At 41.6% G+C, this 14,599-nt stretch overlaps 1 protein-coding gene across 1 annotated transcript in view; it reads right to left on the bottom strand.

The window, feature by feature from the left end:
* Positions 1-5,067, bottom strand: part of cusr (Copper-only SOD repeat protein) — a gene marked incomplete at its 3' end in the record, with an annotated part of 31,597 nt that extends 26,530 nt beyond the window's left edge. Inside the window, exons 1-2 of the mRNA XM_079498268.1 lie at positions 4,953-5,067; positions 832-2,908 (exon numbers count right to left, since the gene is read on the bottom strand). Coding sequence (XP_079354394.1) covers positions 832-2,908; positions 4,953-4,992 — 2,117 coding nt within the window. The 5' untranslated portion in view covers positions 4,993-5,067. The remainder of the gene's footprint in view (positions 1-831; positions 2,909-4,952) is intronic.
* Positions 5,068-14,599: the final 9,532 nt, after the last annotated feature.

Below are 14,599 nucleotides of genomic sequence, written 5' to 3'. Positions count from 1 at the left end.
AGAAAGCACAGCCTTCACCAACGTAGTTTTGCCTTTTGACGATTATCACGATTATCACTTGTTCACACCAAGCACTATAACTATAATTAAAACGATAGCCATATCGGTTCACCATTGTCTTTGTTATGGTTACTAGAGCGGTGCCCGTGGGGCCTCCACAGCGGTGCCCGGTGGGAACTGGCCTACTTGGAACAATGCAAGTTGGAAATGCATGGCCCACCCAGATATTATGTCTATGTCCCTTTTATGCCCATATATGGAGTTCTTTGTCAGGCATGCCCAAATATGGGGTCTATGCAGACGTCAGAATGATGTCAGAACAGGCCAGCTCCATATATGGACCCTAGGCAGGGGCCCTGTCCACAGCCCGGGCAGAGGCCTTTTTGGGGCGGTTCTGGACAACCGTGGGTCCGACCGACTCCACACCGGGCACTGCACCCCCTGTGGTGGGGTGGGACGCGTGAGTTGAATTTGAAGTCGGTGGGGGAGAACGGTTCTCGAGTTACGTGGATTACACACAGACAGACAGAAAGACAGAGACTTTGTGCATTTATAGATAGATACTGTAGATAGAAGATATAGCTAGTAGATCTGCTATTTTTTGCAGAAGACATTTGGTGTGGAGGTCTAAAGGAGAGGGCCTATAGACCCCTGGGGAACACAGGGAAAAGAAGTATAGGGTCTAAGTGCACAGTGCTGCACATGTAACTTGTACAAAAGCGCGCGCACACACACACACACACACACACACACACACACACACACACACACACACACACACACACACACACACACACACACACACACACACACACACACACACTGTGTCACCTGCTTTGATCGGTATGTTGAATCACCAGCGATCTCCCGACGATGCTGTTAGTTAGAGTTAGCGGCAGGCTGCTGTCCACATCCAGATGATGCATTTCACCGAGACCCGTCATCAACCCAAACTTCCCAGCGAGGTCTCCTGTTTTATATTCATCTACAGTACCAGTCCCAGGGGCAGGAGAGTCTGACGTGTGAAATGGGTTGAAGAGAGCTATGGCGTCAGAGCAGGGCTGTGCAGTGCCACTCTTGATCGGCACCGGGTGAATATAGTAGGCCCCTGCTATGGACTTTAGGTTTGTCATGGACATGTTCATCACTGTAGGGCCCAGAGGGAAATGCTCAGAAAACTGCACCTGGCCCTTGCCGGGCCCATCACCAAACCACGTGCCAGTGCTTGCTACGGGGAGACGGACCAGAGTGATATTGGCACAAGCTATCCTGCGCAGGCTCCTATCCGCGGCATGAATGACCACCGTCCGGCCAATCATAGAGTCCGAACCTTGCATCCAGGCAGTGGTATCGGTGAAGAAGAATTTTCCCTCCACCCCGCCAACTCTGGTGCCCAGGTTGATGGGGCTGAATTTCATTTCGACGTCCCCCACCTCACAGCTCAGTGGGTGGTGGGGACCACAGTGGAGATTGTAGCTGCTGTCTGTTATGTCAATATTAAAGGGGTTCCAGTGGCTCTGTGTGAGACCACAGTGTCCGTCATCATCGTCCCTCTCTGAGCTGATTGGATCTAAGTGAATGTGCCATTGGTGGTTGTTGGTGGCGCTTGTATCTGGTCTCCCATAATTCACATCGAAGAAGATTGATATATCAGACAATGGGTTGTTCTTCAGCTGGGCAAACTGGACCTCGCCGACCACCGGGCTCCGAAACCTGGCCCTTGCTACCATAATTTCCCCTGGGTAACCAATGTTGGTGCACGCAAACCTGGAACCCTCTGGCGTGTGGATCACAATTGATCGGCCCACAATGCTGTTCTGCCCAAAAAGGGGAAGGTTGAAGTCTCTAAACACCATATCCGTCTCATTTTTGCCGTCCAGTAACATGTGTTTACCGCTGATGTCGCCAACTTCATACTTATCATGCGTCTTCCCAGGCACCTTGGGGTATGTCGGACGGGTTCGGATGACTCCAAAGGGCTTTAAATGATCGCCTACGTTGTCGTTACTACATCGGCTTTCAGGTGGGGCCCTCATTGAAGGCATGGGGAACAAGTGGACATGGTATTTTGATGTTCTGCCCTGTAAGTTAGTCAGGTTGACACTGACCTCCGTCACATCGAATGGTGAAGCCTGTTGGAATTTGAAATAGCCTTTGATCCCTCTCATATCAACCACTGCACTCACCTCCTTTTTCTGCACTTCATGGATCTGAGCACACGTGAAACCTTCCTTCTCCGTTTGCATGAGAAGGAAGACAGTGTTGGCACTGAAAGTAGTCAGGTCTAAACGGGACTTCACAAGTTGTAGAGGGGTTCCAACGTTCAGGACACCCAACTGGGTCAATGCTGAGGAGTTAAGGCTTCCAAGAATGACGTCGCAATTAGCAGCAGAGCTCACAGATCCAAAGAGAGTTATGTTAGTCTTTGAGGCATTGACTTGACCAATCGTAGCTAGATCTGCCAGGAGCCTGACACGGGTCGCTCCTGTGTTTAGCCTGATGTAGACATTACCAGCAATGGGGCGGACAAATCGGGCCTGAAGTGTTGTGAATGTGCGACCACTACCTACAACTGTGCAGACTTTAGTGCCATTACAGGTTTCCAAGGTCAGTGAGAGGTCATCCAAGTTTGACCTCTGCTCAAACAGGCTGGACACATTGACTGTCGAACCTGAGGCAGAACCAGTGGTGAAGGTGAAGATACTAGATCCAATGTTAGCTTCAGAACAAGGCTCAGCGAAATGGCCATACATGACTGGAAATTCACTAAGGGACAAATTGAGAGACACACAGGTTCCGACACCAGATACATTCACAGTGGCTATCTGGGAGGTGGAGTCCAACCTCACCTGCCCTGTGACTCCACCCATGTTCAGATGAGCCTCAAACATAGTGCAGGAGATAGAAGCTGAAAAGAAACCAAGAGATTATTTGTGTTACTTGCTTGTATTGATTGGTTCAGCTGTTTAGCATTGCAGACATACCCCCCTTCACATGCATGCACACGCACGTGCGCACACACGCACATGCACACACTGTTCAAGTGTGGCTCAATTCCTGCCAAATTGTCAATATTCAATATTTACATGTTTTACAGAGCGAGAGAAACTTGTCTTCAATTTTGCCCAAATTTGCTATTTGGAGTAAAATAAAACAAGCTAAATTGAAAGATGAAACCTTAACCCTAACCCAAAATATGTTTTCCATTTATATGGATATGAATACATAACAAGTCTGCTATGAAGTGGCAGAGGGAAGGGAAAAAAAGAGAGTTAAATCACGGGTCAAATTTGACCCGCTATAAGTGTCAGCTGCATGGTTTCTAACACAATGCAAAAGAGCTTTAAAGATGGGGAGACCCCATCTGAACAATCACTCTAGAAATTATTACTATACGTTTTACAAACACAGGATATATGATGTTATTAATATCCAAAGTGCCTTGGACTCTGCAAGGCAGGGGCGTCCTCCTCCCTGAGCCAAGCTTGCGCCTAACCGCATACCTGAATATATAGTGCTTTAACCTTTGAACAAAACACCAAATAAAACCAAAAATGATCACTTACCCTATACCCTTTAAGGGCATTTTATCAGGTATTTGACCAATCTGGGAACTAAATCATAACCAAGAAATTTCTTCACCAATGTGTTTCTAAAGGTGTCTAATAACATGTACTAAAAGTTTGAAATTCAACTCCCGTGGGAAATTGAGTTATGTGATATGATAATATGTGACCATACCCATAACATCCTATATAAGGCAAAAAAGTCCAAATTTCATCATTCTTTAAGTAGCATGTGACATATGAAACTAGGGTGATTTCATGATTCTGAATCCATTCCAAGCATTAGTTTTGCACAAAAAACACTCCTTGGGCTAAATTAGGCCATATCCACTTGACCAAATGTGCTGACCTCATCACGTTTGTGTGGCCGTTTTCCTCCCAAGGAGTGTTTTTTGTGCAAAACGAATGCTTGGAATGGATTCAGAATCATGCAAACACCCTAGTTTCATATGTCACATGTTACTTAAAGAATGATGAAATTTGCCTTATATAGGATGTTAAGGGTATGGTCACATATTATGCTAATAACTCAATTTCCCACGGGAGTTGAATTTCAAACTTTTAGTACATGTTATTAGACACCTTTAGAAACACATTGGTGAAGACATTTCTTGGTAACGATTTAGTTCCCAGATTTGCATAGATTTCTCTTACTTATCTGTCAACAAGTCTACAATTTAGATCTAAATCACACAGCTTTTTTTTATTTTTTTATCCCACCTGTAACCTCCAGTTGGTATCTATCTAACTGTTTGAAGATGCCAACACCACCATGAGCCAATGTATTGTGATTTTCATTTATGTGACACTACCCTAACCCTAATTGTGCCAATGAAGCCATGCAAAGCAAACCCACTAATAATTACTTACTGCAGCAGGAGGATTAACCTGAGAGGTAGGTAACATTATATCCCAGCCAAAAAAGCAGGTAAAAGATCTTTAAAATCCCATACTATTATGTGACTCTATTAGAGTCACATAATAGTATGGCATTTTAAAGATCTTCTAACACATAATGCACTTAGCAAAGCAGAATGCTGGCATCCTATGAAGATCAGATAACGTAACCTGCTTTGGTCTGAAGTTGTAAGGCTCTAGATCTAGAATAATCCCTTCTCTCTTAACATCAAAACAACCCTTTAAACCAACAACAATCTGATACACACATGTAAATAAAAAGTCAAAAAAGAAGAAAAACTAGGAAAAAGCAGAATACACACACACACACACACACGCAAAAACTATTATACATAATGCATCTTAGAAACACATCATTATATGACATGTTTGCCAAGCTTTGATCTTTCAAAGCAAGTTAATAAAACTTCCTCTGCTAGTGCTATTCTCACATGATCACATCTGACAGGTTTTGAAAAAAGTACTTACCAAGTAAAGCAGACAACAGGGTTAATGCTGAAAGGCACATTCTGGCAGAAGTGTAGAGTGCAGAACAAGAGGGAAAAAATATTGCGTTGTCCTATGTAGTTATCCTATCTTTCCAGCCATCTAAATCTAAATGGAGGGAAATAATATTATTAATATATGTGACAGAATTTTCAGTGCCAAAAATGCAAAAGTGGTGTGTGCTCTTCAGAGTGTGTGCCGGTTTGTGAGGGTGTATTCATCAGTGAGGTGTGCAGCTGCCTTATGTGTGCCTTTGAGCTTCTCCATTTCTCAGCCGCAGACAGCCCTCATTGACCACCTTAGGCTGTGATTGGTGGAGCCAGGAACAACATTGTCCCCTTATCGTTGACTTCCTAGAAAATAAGAAGGGGAGGGAGGCAATCAACATGCTGCTAGTTCCAGGTAGCATGTCCCTCAACTTTGTGATCATGCAATACAAAGGAAAATGTTAAAATTTTAATCTGAGAGAATATAAATGTGATTAACGGCCCAATTGTTTATATTTATATACTTTCACATTTACAAATTGATAAATGACGGTGTACCCTACTACCCTAGCCCTACCCAGCACTCCATGCGTTCTTAGCAGATGACGGGTAACCTTTTGTGCAGTGAATAAATGAGAAACTAATGCTGATGTTCTTCAAATACCTCACATAGCAGAACTCGAAACTAACAGCTGTCACTATATGGTTACTCATTTGCATTTTTATGCCATTTTACAAATAGTACCGGTAGTTTGTTCCTATAATTGCTTTCACTCCTTTGCTGAATACTGTCACTGTGGCCAGTTAAATATATCACATGTCACAAGGTCCCCACCCTCAGGCTAGCAGAGCCATGACCAAGGAACAGGACCTAGCGGTTCCAGGCCAAACGCCTTCGACCTGTAATAAAGATATTTGCTCACAATTAGTGCACACACATTATTCTTTTTTTCCACATTGTATTGATATGAAAACTGACTGAATTCCCCTCCCTTCATTTTATTTTCTGGTTCAAACCTGCACACATATAGTTCCTTCCCCTCTTCCATGTTCCTTCTATCACGTTATGTAATCATGGTGCATCAACTGCACTTGTGCTCTAAAAATAGCAGTCCTATAAGACGTCATTTCAGGTAGGTCAGTGATTATCAACCTGTGCGCCATGAGGATATTGCATTTGGGCCCCCAAATATTGTCAAAACAAAAACATTATAATGATAATATGACGTTAAATTTACACACTTTGGAGGGCAGGTGGCATAGTGGGGGTCTTCTCCACTCATTCAGACCACTGATTGCACAATTCAGGGCACATACCAGTAGGCAAAATACATGCCTACTAGGCATGTATTTATACTCTGACGTACATTCTGAGAGGGACATACACTGTAAAATCCTCAGTGTTAATCTAACTCTGAAGAGTGTACAAACTAAACCAAATGGGCCCTTACAGGACCATTTGATTCCATTTGTACACTCTTCATTGTTAACCACTTAATGTTAAGCTTTAAATGTATCTTACCTGATCACATGATGTGCTTGAAAAGATTTCTAAACATGAGGAAGTTGCCTTTCCTCAGAAGTCTTGCTCGTTCCTCAGAAGTCCGAGCAAGGGTTCCAGACAACATGGGTGCAGCATGCAGGGTTGATGGTGCTATAATAACGTCAGTTACGTCACATTTGATAACAAAGTAAAACAAGGAAGTACAATCTGTCTTGGAGGAGGTTTTCATGACTGTAGAGTGAATTACCCGGGGCAGGCCTCGATCAGTCAATAGATTGTTATCATTAAAAGCAGTGCAATAGAGGGACATCTGCTATTTATACTAGTCCATATCTGTCAGTTTCCTTTTTCATATAATTATGGGAATTCATTCGAAGTTTTGAAAAGGTGACTGTAAGGTTGCAGAATGGCCTTGCACTCGACCCCAATGGAAACAAGCCATATAGTATATTCTTGGGTTTATCCTTTTAGGCTTTTAGCATCTTTTTCAGGCACGTGCAGACTGCAGAGGGGGGCTTTGGGGGCTTGAGCCCCTGCCCTTTTGCCTCAAAGTGCCCTTTCCCTCACAAAAAAATAATAAAAACAAAATCATAACAAATCATAAAAAAATAAAATACAAAATCCTGCCTATTGTGCAGGATGTTTTTCCGGGGCCATTGGGGGGCCAATAATGGCCAATGTGGCCAATAAGGGCTTATGTGGGGGGCCAATAAGGGCAAATTGGCCCTTCAAGACGAACATTTGACATTTGAAGTAGACTAATGAAAATTCCACTATCATAATTATTATTTATAATTATTATTTTTATTTGCTGGCTGCCATCAGTTTTTGTTTCACTTTTCACCTGATGCAAAGATGTCAAGTGCCCTAACTGCCATGTCCTCGTGACCTTGTTAACCTAATAACCTTGTTACAGCTGCAACAACTTGATTTGAGAGTGAGACAGGCAGCAAGCAGCACCCACCCCCTGGTCCCCATCAATAAATTGTTGCTTTTAGTAACTTCGTTTTGTCCAGATTAGCTACTGCAAAACTTAATTGAGTTGTTTAAGATTTAAGAGAGATGATGTTCATTATCTTCATTGTTATATGGTAATGAGACTAATGAGAACGTATTGCTTATTTTACTGTCCATTGACATGGCGGGCCAAGTTATTATGGAACATCTTGCCCCATTAGCATAAGACATCCAATGTAGACCAACTACATTTCTGGTGTGAAATGGCACAAGGGACAGTCCCCACAAAAAGACCCCCCCCCCAAAAATGCTCTTTTCTTGGGTTTAAGGCCCTGCCCCCTCAGTGCTCTCAGCACGGCTCTGATCCTTTTGTATAAAACGGTACCTCTGGTGCTTTTCTTTTGCAAACTGTTAATAAAGTAAATCAATAAATACAAATCAATCAATCAAAACTATGATGACATTACGAGTAGATGAAGCCGCTACTGCATTAACAGTACTTCTGGTACTTCTGTGTAATATTGGCCTATAAATGAACATTGTAATTTATGTATAGAATGAATCAATACGACTTCATTGGGTAACAAAACATTCGACTCTGATAAGACGGGAGCGCATGGAAGTACAGTAATCTGATGCACAAAAGCTTTAGTTCTTGTGGGTGGTGTGCACACTGTACGAACACACAGGGAGTTCTTGTGGGTGTGTGCACACTGTACGAACACACAGGGAGTGAGAGCTTCTGTTATGTGTAATAAATAGACGTAATCATTAGGTTATGGTTGTTTAGTCTTTGTTCCTCTTTGTGGTCTACTGGTCTACAATTCATACTAGGGGAAGTCATGCTCAGAGCCATTGTCTTGTTCCTTGTTTTTCCTCCTCTTCCTCTTTTTCGCTTCAGGTAATCTAAGTTCATCTTATTCTCTGGTTCAAATAGCCAAAGTTTAAATAGGGCTGAAGAAGTGGTAAATTGTGACCGTCGGTCGCAGATTACTATGAAAACCTCCAAAATGTGTCAGTGACTCCGTCACGCCACCATATATGGCCGTCAGTCCAACACGCCTCGCGACACGTCACACCACCATATACGGTCATCAGTCCGTCACGCCTCATGACACGCTCCATATATGGCCGTCTCCATATATGAAGATCACGACACTGACCTCATCAAACCATACATGGAGAAGACTGATCATCACCTAGATCTGCATATGGAGCCGGCCAACAACTCTATATCTGACCTCCAAACCTTAGATCTCCATATATGGAGCTGACCTGTTCTGACATTCCATATGTTGATCCTTCACCACCCGATGTCTCCCTTTTGACTGATAGCTGTCCATTCAAACTCTAGACGTGCCCGCCCCAAAGTTAATATTGCAGCCGCGCCCGGCAGCCGGCGAAAACAGGCCGAAAATTAAGGGCCGGCCCTACCTGGGCCCTCATCAAACCCTGTACACTCAAGACACTGCCCCCGCTGCCACCCTTAGATCTCTACAGTATATATGGAGCTTGACCTGTTCTGACATTCTATATGTTGATCTGACCTCATCAAACCCTGTACACTCAAGACACACTCCATATATGGCCAGACCTCATCAAACTCTGTACACTCAAGACACTGCCCCCACTGCCACCCTTAGATCTCCATATATGGAGCTGACCTGTTCTGACATTCATTCCATGTTGATCTGACCCCCCATGCCAGCAGTCTGCCCTCAGGGCGTCTTACTGCATGGTGTAGGTAGGCTATGTTTTGTAATAATAATTCAAATCTGCAAATAACTACTAACTAAAGTTTTCAAATAATTGTAGTGGAGTAAAAAGTATAGTATTTGCCTCTGAGATGTAGTACAGTAGAGGTAAAAGTTCAGAAAATTGTAGCTACTCCAGTAAAGTAAAAGTACCTCAAAATTGTAAGTAAGTACAGTACTTGAGTGAATGTATTACTTTCCACAACTGAACGTCACAGTGAGTGGTGAAAATAAAAGTAGCAATACACGTCATAGAAACACTATGTTACAAATAAAAATCCTGCATTCAAACTTTTACTTGAGTAAAAAAGCACAACAGGATTGGCATGAAGATATACTTACTGTACCAATCATAAAAGTTGTCATTATGCAGAATAGTCAATTTCACAATCATGTTATTGGATTGCAATTAGTAATGCATTAATGTGTTCCTTATTTCAATAAGTTCATTACACTTTGTGCTTCTGGGTAACCTACGATAATATATAATTTAACCACTTCATGATAACAATCAATATCAACAACAGTGAGGAATTGTTTGTTGGATTAATCAACCTTTCAGAACAGGTTTTCAAGGTATCCTCGTGAATTTGTTTGTTAACATCTTTGTAGCGTATTCGGTTTCTTAAGCCCATGCGGCATGCAGTCAGTATTGGGTTTCTGAAGCCCAGCCCAGTTGCAACTGGCCACAGAATGCTTGTAGTATGGCTATTTTCACAAAGTTTATCTGTGGAGTGCTTGTCAGGGTGGGGGGTCCCAGTTCAAATATGATTATTTTGGGGGGGGGGTCACAGCCTGAAAAGTTTGAGAACCACTGGTCTAGTCTACACATAGACGTTATAGACGTATACTCTCTGAAATTTTGGAAATATGTGTCCATAGGCCATCAAATTAAAAATCCATGTACATGCTCAGCCTGGATTAATCAGAGTCACTGGACTCATTTGAAGATCGGGAGTCACGAGCAATTAACCCATTTAGGCCTGACCTCAAAATTTAAAAACAATCTTCTAAATCCTCCAGTTCTGAAATAAATATTTTCACGATTTTTCTAAAATAGCAGACCTACAAGCTTGTAGCGCGCCACTCGGTGGCGCGCTATGAGCTTGTAGATCTGCTATTTATAACATAATGTTTAAAACACCAAAAGGGGTTCTGGGTTAAGAACAACAGACACTGCACACTGGTGTTTAAAAACTGACAGGAAAGAGGCAGAGGAGAAAACAGTGCCATCAGCTGGGGCAAAGGTGGGAAATGCTGTTTGGCCACTCAGAATAGCCAAATGGCATTGATCACGCCTCCAGGTCTTAAGTTAAGTAATAAGACCTGGTACTTAAGACACGCATAATACTGCCCTTGCACTCTTAAATGTGAAAATTCATGCTTTTCATTGAAAAGTACAAGCTGATGTAGCCTATTATGTGTTCTAGGGGTCAACACATTTAAGACTAAAAGCAGCCGTTATTCAATACGTTGGATATTTATAAATACTAGCAGATGTACTGCATGTGGGATTATACATCTGCTATTTTTGAAACATTTGGAAAAATCTCGAAAATGTTCAGGCCATGTACATATGCCAGTTCCCTGGCATAAAAAATCAGGTGGGGGCCAACATTTGAATTTATGAGGTCTGACATGCATGTACTGTATGTACCATAAAAGGCTAAACATTGACAGGACAACTGAAAAAAGGGGTTGTCTGCTTGCACCATATAATGCTGATAATTACTGTATTGCATAAAGAAAGAAAGAAAGAAAGAAAGAAAGAACGAAATAGACTATAGTGGTTCTATCTAGCTTTTTTTTCTCTCTTTTGCTCAGGTCACCCCAACTATTTCATCAATGGCACCCCTGAGTTACATCCTTATTTTACAGCACCTTAAATGTATGTCATTTTAAAGGTAGGGTAAGTGTTAACCTTTTTTGTTAAAACAGTCATGGCTCCCACTTTGAGAAACCCTGTGACAATATTATCACACGAAAACATGAAATTACCTACCTAGGTTTCATCCTGGAGGCTAATCTTTCAAGTGATAAAATGGCCACCAATGTAATAAAAAAAGTCAACCAATGAACAAGATTCCTGTACAGGATCTCCTCACTGGTCAACAAAAACACCTTGAAGACCCTAACCGGAGCCCTCATACAAGGTTTCTTCGACTATATGCATGCACGTCCTCATCATACCACAGCACCTCAAAGACCCTTAAAACAAGGCTACAGACATCCCAAAGCAAACTGGTCAGGCAGCAGGCCTTACTCCCAGAACCCACCTCACCCCTGCCCATTTTGATAGGCTGGAATGGCTTAGGGTTGACGACAGAGAACAGCCACTTGCAATGGGCCTGGTCTACAACACCAGAGGGAGTTCAACAAACAACGTGCAACCGGCTAAAATAATTAATTTCACTCCTATGCCACTAAAATGGGAACGCCCTACCAACAGCCATTAAGAAATGTGAATCCCTACTATCAATACAATTTTCAATCAATCAATCAATCAATCAACCAACCAACCAGTAGTATTTAAGCAGCAGTTGGTATATGAACAATTTAGCCTTCTTGTCCACTAGATGGCGTGCAAACTCTACATAGACAGTGTAGCTTGGTTGATTTTAGGTTTTATTATTGTAATTGTTTACGCACTTATCATTATTAATAGTACATTATTTATTTTTTACATTATTTTAAGTAAAATATAAATTAAATAGGCTTTCGAAGCAAAGGATGCAAGTGTGCATTTAACAATAACGTTTATAAAGTATTTGAAATACACTGCATACAATTCAATGAACATAGTGCACTGCTTACATTGTGCTGACAATAGCTATGAGATTATAGGCTACTATTAAAATAGAACACTCATAGAAACTCATTGTAATATACTCTTCTTCTAGTGAAATCATAATCAAAACAATGTAATGTAAACAACAGTCCGGTTTGCAACGCATGTGTTCAAGAGTAGGTGGTTGCTAAAAACGTGCCTCTAATTCAAATAAACCAGACAGGGGACACAAAATGACTTCCTGTCACATAGTGAACCCGAGTTCCTGTATAAGCCGGTTTACTAGATATATAGACAATGTGGCTGGGGAGTCATCGTCCACATGAGAACTCTTGCAACAATCCAGGTCATTTATATATCTGTGAAACCCCAGTATTGCCGCGGCGCACGCACAACAACGTGCTCATCGAATTCAAATCCTGAATCAGAATCAACTCAAGGTTCGGGAATCTCTCGGGACACTTGCTTGCGGTATGTGGACGCACTTTTGATTCCACTCCTTTTGCTCACTTAAACACCAGAACAGGTATGGTTTCATTTTAAGTATTATATTTATTATTCTAGATATTCATAAATAGTGAATGTTGTCAATTTGAGTGTGTATTTCATACCCTTTTGCTCACTGCTCAGACTCACTGAATAGAAATTGCTTGGTTTGGTGTATCCATAATTCCGTGCCCGTGTCAAACTGTACATGATAATAAATAATATGCCAGCACATTTGGAGTTATGTGGCAGGTTCAACTTTATGGGGCTACTTAATTAAATTATCCAAGCGTGACATGACAATGAAAGAAGCAGCATTAAATAATACGTCTGCCATACGTTTATAAAACGTTTAATTAATCATTTTAGTGGGCTGTGCAATCATGCGCAATATGCTTTACAACTTCTCAAGAATGCATTCATGGTTTAATAGTAGTAGACAGTACGTTACCTGTGGTTTCATATTTCGCGTAACAAAAAGCAGAATGCCTTTCAGTGTCTACCAGCATTAATGAGCAAAGAAGACGACCGCGGCTAACTACTATAAACAAAATCTGCCTGTGCCTGGGACAAACTCACCAATCAGCTGATCAATCATCAGTCTATCAATCTATCATGCTCAGTGCACAGGCTTTTGAAAATCATATTTTGACAGTACTTTCTGCTTTTCATTCTATGGGAGGGAACTGATGACACTTTTCTCCGTCTGCCATTGACTATTCAACTTTCATGAGATGGTAAATGGTAGAAAATGTATATTTTCAACATTAACTGAACGTTGCACAACAACAACAACAATGACCTAAATCAGCCTGATGGTGGAGCTGTAATTAAAGGTAACATTTTGAAAATTTGAAAAGATTTGCCTACTACTAATAAAGTCCATCTGACTAGACAGACACCATTACATCTCCTGTTGTTACCACATTTCTTTGTAGATCATTATTGGGCCAAGCTTATTATTGTGACAAACTGTCACAATATCACAATCATCACAAATTGTGCAAGGAATGTGACTAAATAAGTTGCAGCTTTGAGGAATGTTAGGCCCAGCCAGTTCATTTGTCATCATGCACGCTGTAATTATGAATTTGCATTCCTGAGTGACTATACATGTCATACGTTTGGGAGTGCAGAGGAGGCAGCCAGGTGTTCCTAGATCAGGTCAGGTGGGGCCGATAAAATAACCTAAAATGTCGGTAGGGCTGAGCGATATAGTAGTCAATGTTCACACATTCACCTCACACACAATTATGCTTTTGTTACTTCTGTGAACATTGTGTATATATGGTTAGCATGGAGCACCCGTCAAATTGTTATGGGTCAATTCCAACATAAAAAAAATCAAAAAAATCAAATGCATTTCCTTGCATGCTTTTTTCACTAGTTTGGGTCAGGCAAATGTTTAATTTCTCTTCTGTCTTGAGCTAAAAGGTTTGGTGAAACACTGGTGTAGGGTCATTTGTGATTGGGTAAAGGAACATGGTGACAGCGGCACCCACCCCCTAGGTTAACCAACTACAAGGTTTGAGAATTAAGGGACCTGTGTGCAACCTGACAGCCACGCCAAGTGGTCAGCCAAGTGGTCAGCGAGTTCCTAGTTTGATTCCCGGCTGGCCGGACCATTTGCTGCATGTCACTCCACAACTCTCTCTGTGTTTCCTGTCTCTCTCCACTGTCTACTGACTATCGAGGCTAAACAAAAAATAAAAACTTAAAAAAATAACGAAGGGACCTCACATACAGTGGAAAGTATAATGGCAAACTATCAGGCCTATCACTCTATAGATAGGCCTAAAGTCCTCAACCAGTGGTTTTCAACCAGCTAAATTATGCAGAGTTGGTAACCAAATGGGCCCTTATTGATTGTTAACTCTTGAGAGCGTAAAATGAAAAGAATGGACCCGTATGGGACCCGTATGGGTACATTTGGTTTGGGACCCGTATGGGTCCATTTGGTTTCATTTTATGCTCTCAAGAGTTAAATTACTGTTAAACATCTGTATTACTTAATTTACAAGAAGTCTACACAATTAGAAACCGTAGAATTGTTATTTTGATTTTGTTATATCTCCTATAGTGCCAACAGTCCAACAGCATATTGTGGACAAAATCTTATCCAACGATAACAAAGTCAAAGTCGTGATGATTTG

This window comes from Electrona antarctica, assembly GCF_951216825.1.
Source record: "Electrona antarctica genome assembly, chromosome: 4".
NCBI classification, from domain to species: Eukaryota; Metazoa; Chordata; class Actinopteri; order Myctophiformes; family Myctophidae; genus Electrona; species Electrona antarctica.
Note: the sequence above shows the minus strand (reverse complement) of the source record. Positions and strands in the feature narration are given on the sequence as shown.